The sequence below is a fragment of the Staurois parvus genome, unplaced genomic scaffold, assembly GCF_062004578.1.
Source record: "Staurois parvus isolate SC_StPar_1 unplaced genomic scaffold, SC_StPar_1.0 ptg001008l, whole genome shotgun sequence".
Taxonomy (NCBI): Eukaryota; Metazoa; Chordata; class Amphibia; order Anura; family Ranidae; genus Staurois; species Staurois parvus.
The window spans coordinates 1,546,943-1,559,471 of record NW_028318804.1 but is presented as its reverse complement, the minus strand read 5'-3'; the positions used below and the strand labels follow the sequence as shown (position 1 = coordinate 1,559,471).

The window sequence follows — 12,529 nt, the reverse complement described above, 5'->3', positions numbered from 1 at the left end:
CAGGGTCTGGAGAGACCAGATATAGTGAATGCAGGGTCCAGGGTTTAGTAGCACTTGAAGTCAATTGTCAATTTCAGTTAGTTGACTAAAATCCAATGGTTTTAGTTAAACTGGAATGCATTATTTAAGCATTTCCCCAGAATTTCCAAACTCATATACCCCCCAGTGTAAAAATCTAGTACCATGTCATTATTTATGGTATTAAGGTTTGAACAAGCACTGCAGGTGCATATTTGGCCATCTGTGATATATACCAATATATAAATAAAACCAAGTTTCATAAACAAAGATATTACTTTTTGACAAACAGAAGTGCAACTTTAGGGCTTCTTGCACACAGCACTTAATGTTTGGGCATGTTTTTTAAAAATGTAATTTCAGGCACTTGTTTTGTACATATGCGTGCGCAGATATGTACATATTTGCATGCATATGCGCATTTACGCGCACACTATTGCTTTAAAAAAGGATAGGATAGCCTGGATTCTTTCTTACACAGAATATAACTGGATATAACATTTATAGGTAAAGTGGATCCAGGGAATATCCGATTGCCTCTCGGGGATCAGGAAGGAATGTTTTTCCCTGCAGGAGCAAATTGGATCATGCTTTGCTGGGTTTTTTTTCCTTCCTCTGGATCGAGTGTGGGTGCAGGATAACTTTTTTTTTTCTATGGCTGAACTGGATGGACTTTTGTCTTTTTTCAGCCAGACTAACTATGTAACTATATTCTCAGGGAAAATTCATTAACACTTATGCGAGTACTTGCGCTCATTTGCACACATGTGATATAAATTACTGACCAAAAATGCTGATTTTGCTGGGGGTTTTTTAATGAAGAATATGCATCGTTTTTTTATGCACCTGTGTGCAAGGCACCTTGTAAATAATGGGCTTATTCGCACACATTTGCACGCATGCGAATTAAATTACTGACCAAAAATGCAGATTTTCCCATTTTTACTGAGAAATAACCAGCGCTTATTTACGCACCTGTGTGCAAAGGCACATTGTAAATAATGGGCCTATTTGCGCACATCTGTACAACATAAATTACTGACCAAAAATGCAGTTTTCCTTTTTTTTTTTTTTACTGAGGAATACACACCTGTTTGCAAAGGCACATTGTAAATAATGTGCTACATTTACCTCTACAAAAAAACACTGTATTGAGCTTTTTCAAGCTGCAGTGTGCAAGAGGCCTAATATATATATATATATATATATATATATATATATATATATATATATAAAATAATAATAAAAAAAAAGCAAAAAACTGTAAACTCTATTAGCTATAATGCCAGGCTGCAAGTGGGGATGGGGAAGTAAATGGGAGAGAGGGAGTGCACAAGGCAGAGAACTGGAAAGACTGGGGAAGCTTTTATTTTACACAGTGCTTAGCTTAGCACTGCTACCTTACTGGGAAGGTGAAAACTCACCAAGCCACATCAAGACAGACACAAATGTGACGCAAAAGTTCTTGCCGATAGAGTACTGGAGATTTTAGTCAACTAAAATGTAATGGAGATTCTAGTTTTTTAGTTGCCTAAAATACAACTAAAACTAAAATGGCATATAGTCAAAAGAGTATAATTAAAATAAATCGAAATTTGACGCAAAAATTAACTGTGTGCACATGGATGTTTGCAGGCGCAAAGGAGCTCTAGCGTCAAACTCCCATACTCAAGAAATACATCACCCATGGGTAAATACCAATTCAAAAGAGCATCAGTGTTTCCACATGTACAACAGCCAACGACGCCCGTGCGACCGTGCAACCATGGCGACCTTCTGTTCCCAAAGCATGGGAAACCACCGGAAGGATTATGCTAGAGCTCCCTTGCGCCTACAAATGTCTGTGTCTTGAGAAATCTGAACAACACAGTTGAAGTCTTCAAGTGATACGAACCCAATCAAGTATTCTGCACAATTCCAGCCAACCTAAATTGATCGATCAGTTTCTGAGGATTGATCTTTTTACATACTATTAATGAGGTCATTTTAAATCACATTCACATACACAGAAGTAAACCCTGCAGGGGGTCACATTTACCATTGGACTTGGGAGGGGTATGAACAGCAGCGGCGTCCAGAAATTCGCCCAACATGGTATGTATCAGCCTGATAATATCTGCATTGCTGCATGTAGAATGGGATGGAGTTTCAGACTGGCATCCCCAGCAATCCCTTGTTCTCCCAAAATCATCTTTCTGCAAAAAAAAAAAAAATGCTTTAATTTTAATACACCAAACCATTTGGGAGATGAAGTCACAATGCACCTTCCCATTTCAACTCGTCTTGTATTCTTGTACCGGCATATGGCACCTTTTTAGAAATCCTTTCTACAATACTCACAAGCCGAAGAGATTTCTACAGTCTGAAAATAACCTGCAGTGGTCACCAGTGAAAAGTATACCTTATGGTGCCGCTCCAAGCTATGGATGGAAGGAAAAAGATCCCCCCACCGGCCAGTGAGAAGAGGGGAGCATGAGTCCGAGCGATTCCAGTGTCAGCCAATGTAAGTGAAGGGATGGACGCTGCTCAACTGACCCCAGGAGTCCAATGTTGAAGAATGACCTCAGCCGGCATCCAAACCTACGTTTGGCCAATCCCAGAGGGAAGGTGTCAGTGCCTGGTCAATGGGCAAAGACACAGGGGGTCCATGATCCAATGTTGCCCGGGGGGCCCTATGAGCCCCTATTGCCCGGAGGCCCCATGAGTTGTTAGTTCGCCCCTGCTCTGGGGGAGGTTTGCTCTCACGCCTGCAGCGCGCACATGGCTCCTTCGCGGATCCTCCCCTGCGGGAAGACACGTGACCACATTAACCCCTGCCTCCCTGCAGTAGCGCTCAGCGGTCTCTGCTCACACCAGGTTGCGGCACCATGCCATCGCGGCCTACAGCCCGCCCGACCGGGGCTGCCCGAGTATTCTCTCAGCAGATTGCGGGTCTCCGCTCTCTCATACCGGAATCGTTCTTCCCCCGGTAGGAGGGGGTCCAGCGGCAACTTACCGGGGGCCCAACATGGGACTCCTGTGCGGCGCTCCGCTCCCTGTCCATCCTTCTCCGCGGTACTGTGCAATAACAAGCAGCACGTGGCATGCAGCTCCCCAATGCCCCGCCCACCAAGAAGGATCCGCCTGGGATTGGGCTACACCCGCCCGCTGCCGCTGCAGGAATAACGTAAGGGGGAGGGGCTTACTGTGCTCACAGGTTCTGGGGAAGGGCCCATTGGAGGAATACTTATTGGGGCGGGGAGGAATGTTGGGGGAACACCTATTCGGGGCGGTAAGGAATGTTGGGGGAACACCTATTGGGGGCGGGGAGAAATGTTGGGGGAACACCTATTGTGGGCGGGAAGGAATGTTGGGAGAGCACCTGTTGGGGGAACACCTATTGGGGGCGGGGAGAAATGTTGGGGGAAATGTCTTGTGTGAGTGTGACCCACCCGGCCATCCATCACATGTGCAATGTGTCAGTGAGTGATGACACCATCACCATCCCACAGCCTGCTCTCCTAGTGCCTGCTGATCTGTGTCAGTGTTGGTTGTGGTGTGTTATGTCGGATCTGTCACTGTGTGGGATCGCTCAGTTCAGCTACCTGCTGTCACAGCGGTTTATCTCCCCCATTGCCTGGGGAATTTCAGTCTGAGATCTGTCAGAGTGTAGATCAGTCATCCTCCACTAACTGCAACTGTCACCCTGCCACTGCCATCCACAGATACAGTCCGTCCGTGACACGGATTTTGTCTTTAATATTGGTGCTAGTGGCATTTTATGGCACTTATTTTTGCAAATTACAAGAAATTTAGCAGTTTCATGCTTTGTTGATTAATAATTTCTACTGTTTTGAAAATTTTTATTTTTTGGGGGGGGGCCACAAGTAGTTGGTCTTGGCTGGAGCACAAGATAGTCTAGTACTGGCCCTGGCTGGGCCATTCTAGGAGCTTCATTTTTTTTCTTTGAAACCAATTGAGAGTTTCCTTGGCTTTGTGTTTGGGATCATTGTCTTGCTCAAGTGTCCATCCTCGTTTCATCTTCATCATCCTGGCAGATGGCAGCAGATTTTTATCAAGAATGTCTCCATTTTTCCATTCATCCTTTCTTCAATGATGTGAAGTTTGTCAGTACTGTATGCTGAAAAACAGCCCCACACCATGATGTTCCCACCTCCATGCTTCACTGTTGGGATGGTGTTTTTAGGGTGATGTGCATTTGACCTCCAAACATGGGGTGTGTTATGGCATCCAATTTTGGTCTCATCTGACCAGACTATATTCTCCCAGTATTTCACTGGCTTGTCTAAATGTTGTGCAGCAAACTCTAAATAAGCTTCAACATGCTTTAACTTCAGCAATGGAGTCTTGCTTAATGAGCGTGCATACAGGCCATGGCGGTGCATTACTTACAGTTTACTTTGAAACCATTATACCTGCTAATTCCAGGTCTTTCTGAAGCTCTCCACAAGTGGTCCTTGGCTCTTGGACAACTCTTCTGATAATTCTTTTCACTCAGAAATCTTACGAGGAGCACCTGGTCATGGCTGGTTTATGGTGAAATGATGTTCTTTCCACTTCTCCACTTCCGGATTATGGCCCCAACAGTGCTCACTGGAACATTCAGAAGTTTAGAAATCATTCTGTTACCAATGCCATCAGTATGTTTTGCAACAATAAGGTTGTGAAGGTCTTGAGGGAGCTCTTTGCTTTTACCCATTGTGAGATGTTTCTTGTGTGACACCTTAGTTATGAGACACCTTTTTATAGGCCATCAGTTGAGACTGAACCATGAACACATGAATCAACACTGGAGAAGGAAATGAGGAGGGGTGGACAGCAAGAAGCAGCACTGGAAGAGAAGAGAGGATGGACAGACAGCGAGGAGCAGCACTGGAGGAGGAGGAGAGGATGAGCACACAGCAAGAAGCAGCACTGGAAGAGAAGAGAGGATGGACAGACAGCGAGGAGCAGCACTGGAGGAGGAGGAGAGGATGAGCACACAGCAAGGAGCAGCACTGGAAGAGAAGGAGAGGATGGGCAGACAGTGAGGAGCAGCAATGGAAGAGGAGAGGATGGAAGGACAGCGAGGAGAAGCATTGGAGGAGGAGGAGAGGATGGAAGGACACCGAGGAGAAGCATTGGAGGAGGAGGAGAGGATGGAAGGACAGTGAGGAGCAGCACTGGAAGAGGAAAGGATGGAAGGACAGCGAGGAGCTGCACTGGAAGAGGAGGAGAGGGTGCATAGACAGTGAGGAGCAGCACTGGAGAAGAAATTTAGGAGGAATAGACATTAAGGAGCAGCACTGCAGGAAGAAGAGAGGAGGAGTGGATAGCAAGGAGAAGCATTGGAGGAGGAGGTGAGGGGGCACACAGCAAGGAGAAGCAATGCAGGAGGGAGCAGAAATATTGCTGACACAAATATTGGCTTAGATATTGGTTGACAGCAATTTATCTTTAACAGATTCATGAAATAAGTTTGACATGTTTAAAGAAACAGCAAATTGGAAAAAATGACACTTGGCTCCATCTCAAAAAGAATTTGAAGCACACTTGGACCCCACATATGCATCTGGTGCAACAGCATATGTCTATGTCAAGAAATGCATTAATGTAGCGTCATGTGCCACTTTTTTTGCTTGACACAAACCACGCCACATCATCATATGGTATTTGTGGGGCATTTCTTTCTGTGTGCCAACCTTTGTTAATTCCCTTCTCAGCATCTGTGCAGATTTCACTCTGGTGGTGGTGGTAGATCAGAGCGCTAGGAAGTATGATGTGACATAATATTCCCTATAGCCGGGAATTACAGTAGACTGTAGAACGTAGGAAGATCAAAAATGAAGGACCATCTGCTGCTCAAAAAGCCAGATAAGAAATTGTAAAACGGAAATATCAAATCTACAGACTTCAATCTCTGCACAATGTCTAATTACCTCTGGGGATCAGGCAGGAATTTGAATTTCTAGTGGAGCAGACTGGACAATGTTTCAGAGTTTTGAGGCTATTTTCAGCTATTTACTTTTGTTTTTTGGTTGAGCTCGATGGACACGTGCCTTTTTTCCACCTAATTACCTGTGCAACATATATGTGGTGCCTCTCCAACCAGCTGACCTTTCTGTGTTGACCTTGACAGTAAACATCTGATACATCTATAGAGAGTTCTAGACAAAGAGAACCATGTGGTCTCCAGTGAAGTGGGGACTCTTGGAGGAGATGGTGGTGGGAGATGTGACTGTAAGCTCTCCAGTATACCAGAGTCTATGGGTCTTCAACCTAACTTTTATTCCCCGTTCTTCCGATCTTTTGAGAATGGAGTCCTAAATATGAGAGCATGGCCTCCATCCATCAGTGGCGTGACTAGGCTGGCGAATTCATCTGCTAACTCCAGTGGTGTCAGAAAGGAAAGGATGTATTCGGTAATGGCTTCACTGGGGTTCTCTCCTGTCACCTTTCTCTGGATCCACAGAATGAGGTGAATCTGTCTTGATAGACATTGCTCAACCTGTTCCTGTGTGACTCAGCTGAAGGTTTCAGGCCTATACAGCACACTTGGTGACCATGGTGGCATACATGGTGACACTTGCAGCCAGGGGCGGACTGACAACTCATGGGGCCCCCGAGCAATAGGGGATCATGGGGCCCCTGTGTCCTTGCCCAAACTCAAAAAAGCCTATGAAAAAGGTACCAGGGGCATCTCATGGGGCCCCCTACTGACCCCGGGCCCTCGGGCAGTGCCCGAGTTTCCAAATGGTCAGTCCGCCCCTGCTTGCAGCACACATGGTGACACAAACAGAACAACTAGCACACCTTATGACTCACGACCAGGGGCGGACTGACAATTTAGAAACTCAGGCACTGCCCGAGGGCCCGGGGTTAGTAGGGGGCCCCATGAGATGCCCCTGGTACCTTTTTCATAGGCTTTTTTGAGTTTGGGCAAGGACACAAGGGCCCCATGATCCCCTATTGCCCGGGGGCCCCATGAGTTGTCAGTCCGCCCCTGCTCACGACTCACAGTACATGCATCATACATGGCAACCTATACAGCACACACCATTACACACACATGGGGGTTGATTTACTAAAGGCAAATAGACTGTGAACTTTGCAAGTGCAGTTGCTCCAGAGCTTAGTAAATGAGGTAAAGCTTCACTTTGCAAAGAAAACCCAGTCGCATTTTTGCTTGCACATGATTGGATGGTGGAAGTCAGCAGAGCTTCTGCACATTAACTGAACTCTGGAGCAACTGCATTTGCAAAGTTCTCAGTCTATTTGCTTTTAGTAAATCAACCCCAGTGATTCACACAGTACACTCAGCGACACATGTAGCACACATGGAGACACATGCAGCACAGACAGTGGCTTATGGCACATACAGTGACAAAGGCAGCACACACAGTGGCACGCGAAGCACACATGGTGACACACACAGTACTCGTAGCACGCTCGGTGACTGTCCATTGTGCCTTCTCTGCAAGACCTTCCCACCTGTTTTCTGCCATGGCACTTCTATACCAGATAACACAAGAGACAACACACACATATATTTCCTGTGAACCTTTTACTGAAAATCTTTCATAAAATAATAAATATAAAAATGTAAAACACACAAGAATGATAGACAGAGGAGATCATTTCGGACGCACAGCCCAGTGGTATACAAGCATGCTGGTTCATCTTCGCTTCCCCCACCCAGAAATGATCCCTTTCCAAATGCTCAGACAAGGCCCCTTTGGCTGCTCTGTTCTCTATTGTCATCATTCAGTAAACGTCTGTCCATCAGTCCTCAAGACTTGCTAACAGTGCATGTTTTCCTCATTACTGGATAGGAGCAGAGCTTTATTAAGTAATCCATAGACCTGAGATGACAGCCAACATGGTTGGACAGTGTGTCGCTCTCATGTCTTCGTTGGTACTTCAAATGATCTTGGGGGGAGGTGGGAAAATCTTAAATGATTGCTATTGTTCTCTCTGAGACAAACGACAGTAGCAATGACTCCATCCTTCTAATCCCATTGGCTTGTTAATGTAGGAAGTGACAACATTCCAAGAACAACAGTTATGGGGCCTATTCACATATGGTGGAAAGTCTGGACTTTTCCTGGATTTAAGCACTTTCTCTAGTTTACAATGCTGCTAGGAAGGTGGGGGGGGGGGGGTTACCTCTACTAATTTTCTCTGTGTTCTACAGAGATGACAATAACAAGCTCAATCTGATTGCAGATTGTACCCACTGAAACATTTCTCTAACTCTTTTCCTACAGCAGCTTCCAACCTCAAATGCGGGAAAAGACATCTTAACTGGCCAGTAGATCAAAGTCTCTGCATTACACCACTTCCAAACCATAGTGCCCCCATTACCGAGCAATCCCTCAACACCTGAAAATCTCAATCAACTCAACATTCCCCTATCATCCCTCAATCTCCCATCACTCCAGAATTCCCTAATGACCCTGCAATTCCCCATCACCCCACAACCCCCCATATGGCAAACACCCATCACTCCACAATCCCCCACTGACCCAGCAAACCCTCGTCATATTGCATTTCCCCTATCAGCCCACAATCCCCCATCATCCTGACATATCTCATCACCACACAACCCTCCATTACCCTAAAATCCCAAATTCATCCTGCATTCCCATGTCACCCCAACAATCCTCATACCCTACAATCATCTGGCAACCCCTATCACCCCAATCATTCCTTATACCTCACACAATTTCCATTCATTCTGTAATCCTCCATCATCCCAATAATCCCCCATACCACAAAATGTTAATTTATCCTGCAATCCCCCCTCACCCCAACAATTCCCTATTACCACACAATCCCTCATCAACCAACATTACTTTGTCCAGCAACCTCCCACAATCTGCCAATGACCCAATAATTCCCTATCTTCTTGCAGTCACCCCACAATCTCTCAATATCCCCTATTATCCATCACCCCACAATATGACATTAATCCTGAAATCACCTGGATAGTCCACCATCACCCTGCAGTCCCCATTATTCTGTATTCACCCCACCAACCCACCATCATACTGTAATCCCCCATGACCCAACAATTTGCCATCACCCAAATCCCCCCAACACCCCACAATCCCCCATCACACCATTCAGCTGATCTGCCATCTGTCATCCATGCAATGTATCGGAAACACATAAAAATAAGGAATATGTCAATAAGAATGTAGCAAATAATTTCACAGTAATAAAAGGCCTCCAGCATACAGAAAACCATCCCAACCGGGACACTCCATTTACATTCCATGTGTGGATTTCTCCTATCTTTCAGAATACTGACAGCTTGCAGGTTTGTTCCTAGTTAAGTTAAAATAATATCTCCAAATCTTCTCATAGAATACAATCAGGAGAATTGTACAATCAAATCTCATGGAACTGACTGGTTGGTGCAGAGTGAAAGCATTCTAAGGCTGATCATTGTCATTAGATGGCGGTCAAATGGACCTTCACCACTAAGAGATTTACAGTATAATGTGAAAGCTTGTGCCACAAATTCTCTCTGTAATGGATCAAACCAGACTATCCAGTCTTCCATAGATCACCATGTGCCAATCTATAGGTCTGTCTTTTATCTATCTATAACTGTTTTGTCTGATTGAAGCTCTTTAGTCAAAATTGTCCAACAAAGAAAATCTTCCATAAAATGTCTATAAATGTTCCTAATATAAAACATATCAGCTGAATCAAGGGCATTGTGCGATCCCGTCATATGAACTGATAAGGAATTAGGGCATCACATTCTGTATGAGGATCATCTGCCCAAAATAGAGAAAAACTCTGGCAAAACAAGAACAATAATGAGCTGGACAGACACGCCATATAGAATACGTCATTTCCTAATCTATGACTGCCAGTGAGGAAACTGAATTACTTCTCCCTGTACACAATTATTGTAGCTGGGCATATTTTAGATCCCGGATGTGGTGTCTCACCATTCTTCCTATGAGCTGGCAATTTCCTACCAATGCTTTCTCAGCTTATTAGACACCTCCAGAACTCTCCATTAAAAGTTTGTAAATGTATCTGAAGTGCCCCCTAAGTTGATGCCTCCTAAGTGCTGAATATACCCCTCGGCACCTGCTACACTGCTGTGCCAAGGGGTGACTATTGTAGGTGAAGCAATGTAATTTCTCATTTACGACTCTAAGGTGGAGATAGAAAAAGTATTCATGGAACACCTCTCAAACACTTCATTAGGCTACGTTCACACCTATATCTTCCAGTGCATTGCATTAATTCACATGTTCCCTCAATGCACCACATTGGAGAGGCGTGAATAGGACCTTAATAAACTTCTATCCCACAAAACAATTTCAGTGAGAGGGTCTGTTGGACTTTACAAAAAGCTTAGATTAGTCACTATGAATTGGACATTTTTATCTGCATTTATCATGTCTTCAGACATAAAGCCCATACACTTCCTCTAGGGTCTTGTATCACTTCCTGTAGGTTCTTGGACCCTTATGTTGTGAATAAATGCTGTTTATACACACTGAGCTATAATAATGTTCATCTGTACAAGGCATACAGTATGTTCTGCCATCTACCAGGACTCTATAGGTCACATAATAGGGTATATGTGATAGCCAATGGTCATTCACCTACTACACATTGGCGCTGTCCATCCTGCTCAATAAACAACCAAAAGAGAATGAGACCAATGAAAAGTTCTGTGTTAATGGTACAGTAGAACCTAAATACTGTATCCTCCCCATGGGAGAGGTTCCTTTCCGGCTTTTTGCTCCCACTGTAGACACAGCAGCTTGGGCTCATTCAGTGTGAAATTTGCATATCCTCTCAGGTGGTCCTTCAGGCTCTTCTTCTTGTCCCAATAGGAGTCCCCATCTGACTTTATACATTGGAAAATCCCTCATATGACATTTCTGAGGACCCAGGAGCTGGAAGAAGAGCGGTTTACAATACTGACTTCTCCCCTTTATGTAAACAGGAAATTAAGATTAAATATACTGCCACTTCTGTAAGAAGTTATAAATATCTGCATACATCGAGATAGAAATATCTGAATCGTCTAGTACAAATTCCTCCCCAAAGAAAGTCTTCCATTTGGTAACATATGGCTGCCTTGTGGATATTGGAGTTGTCCTCCGTCTCCAGTGAGCGTTGCCTCTATGGCGGCCAGCTCCACGACTGGCAACAGCAAAGATGGTAGTGTCCTCCCGAGCCTGCCACAGCCTCCGCCACTTGATATGCTGTGAAGGATCCGTCTGGTCAGGAAGTAAAGATCTCTGCTGAGTTCAGTAATCACTCACCACAGCCAGCTCCGAAGTTAGCTCTACCGTGATGTTCTTATATAAATGTTCATAGCTAATATGCGGAGAGTACTTCAGGTTGTTCAGGCCGTCAATGTTCTGACGCTCTTTGGATCTTCTCAGTAAAGTGTAGCTGAAGGGAGAAGACACATCTTATGAGACAGAGCGCACAATGAAGAATTCAGCAATGGCAGACATACAGTGACTTACTGATCCTCCATACACATCCACGGAGATTAATGGGAATCATTTAGGTTGATGCAGGGGCGGAATGACAACTCATGGGGCCCCTGGGCAATAGGGGATCATGGGGCCCCTGTGTCCTTGCCCAAACTCAAAAAAGCCTATGAAAAAGGTACCAGGGGCATCTCATGGGGCCCCCTACTGACCCCGGGCCCTCGGGCAGTGCCCGAGTTTCCAAATGGTCAGCCCACCCCTGGGTTGATGTAACTATGGACAATGTATGATATTGTACAGTACAGAATTAAGCAGACTGTATAATATGTCCATACAACATGGAGGCCAATTGCATAGATTTTCGGTATCTAGTGTTATGTTGGCACCTTGAAATCTTTGGGTTTTTATTGAATTTTTGGAGCCTAATCTGTAGTAATTAAAAGAACTTTACCTATAACAACTTGCTAAAAAATAATCACAAAAAACTATATGTTGCCTTGCGAGCTGCTATGTTTCCAATTCCAAACAGTGTTAAAATAGCAAATATTATAAACGAAAGCTGCCACATCCTTCACATTCTAATACAGTGCCTTGAAAAAATATTCATACCCCTTGAAATTTTCCACATTTTGTCATATTACAATAAAAATTGTAAATGTATTTTATTGGGATTTTATGTGATAGACCAACAACAAATTGGCACATAATTGAGAAGTGGAAGAAAAATGACAAATGGTTCTCCAAATTTTTAACTTTTTCTCCAAAGCATTGCTAGAGAGGTTTTTTTTTTTCTTTGGAGAGTGCATGTGATCAGCACAGAGCCAATCAGCACTGTCCAGACAGAGGTCAGGGGTTCTGTATTCTGTTAGAGCAAAAATAAAGCTCCTCCTACAAGCTTTAACCAGTGCTTGGCTGAACACTGATAGAAGTCACAAGACTGCTCTAACTGCTGATGAGAACAGGTATTTAACACTTTATATTTACTAAAATAATTGCTTTTCCATGTTGTGTGTACTGTGGGAGGCCAGATATAGTGAATGCAGGGTCTAGGG

At 44.3% G+C, this 12,529-nt stretch overlaps 1 protein-coding gene across 1 annotated transcript in view; it reads right to left on the bottom strand.

Annotated features, from left to right (window-relative positions):
- Positions 1 to 7,544: 7,544 nt before the first annotated feature.
- The window catches only part of B4GALT5 (beta-1,4-galactosyltransferase 5), a 39,778-nt gene continuing 34,793 nt past the window's right edge, over positions 7,545 to 12,529 (bottom strand). Inside the window, exon 9 of the mRNA XM_089657547.1 lies at positions 7,545 to 11,433. Within this exon, the coding sequence (XP_089513673.1) occupies positions 11,286 to 11,433 (148 nt within the window). The 3' untranslated portion in view covers positions 7,545 to 11,285. The remainder of the gene's footprint in view (positions 11,434 to 12,529) is intronic.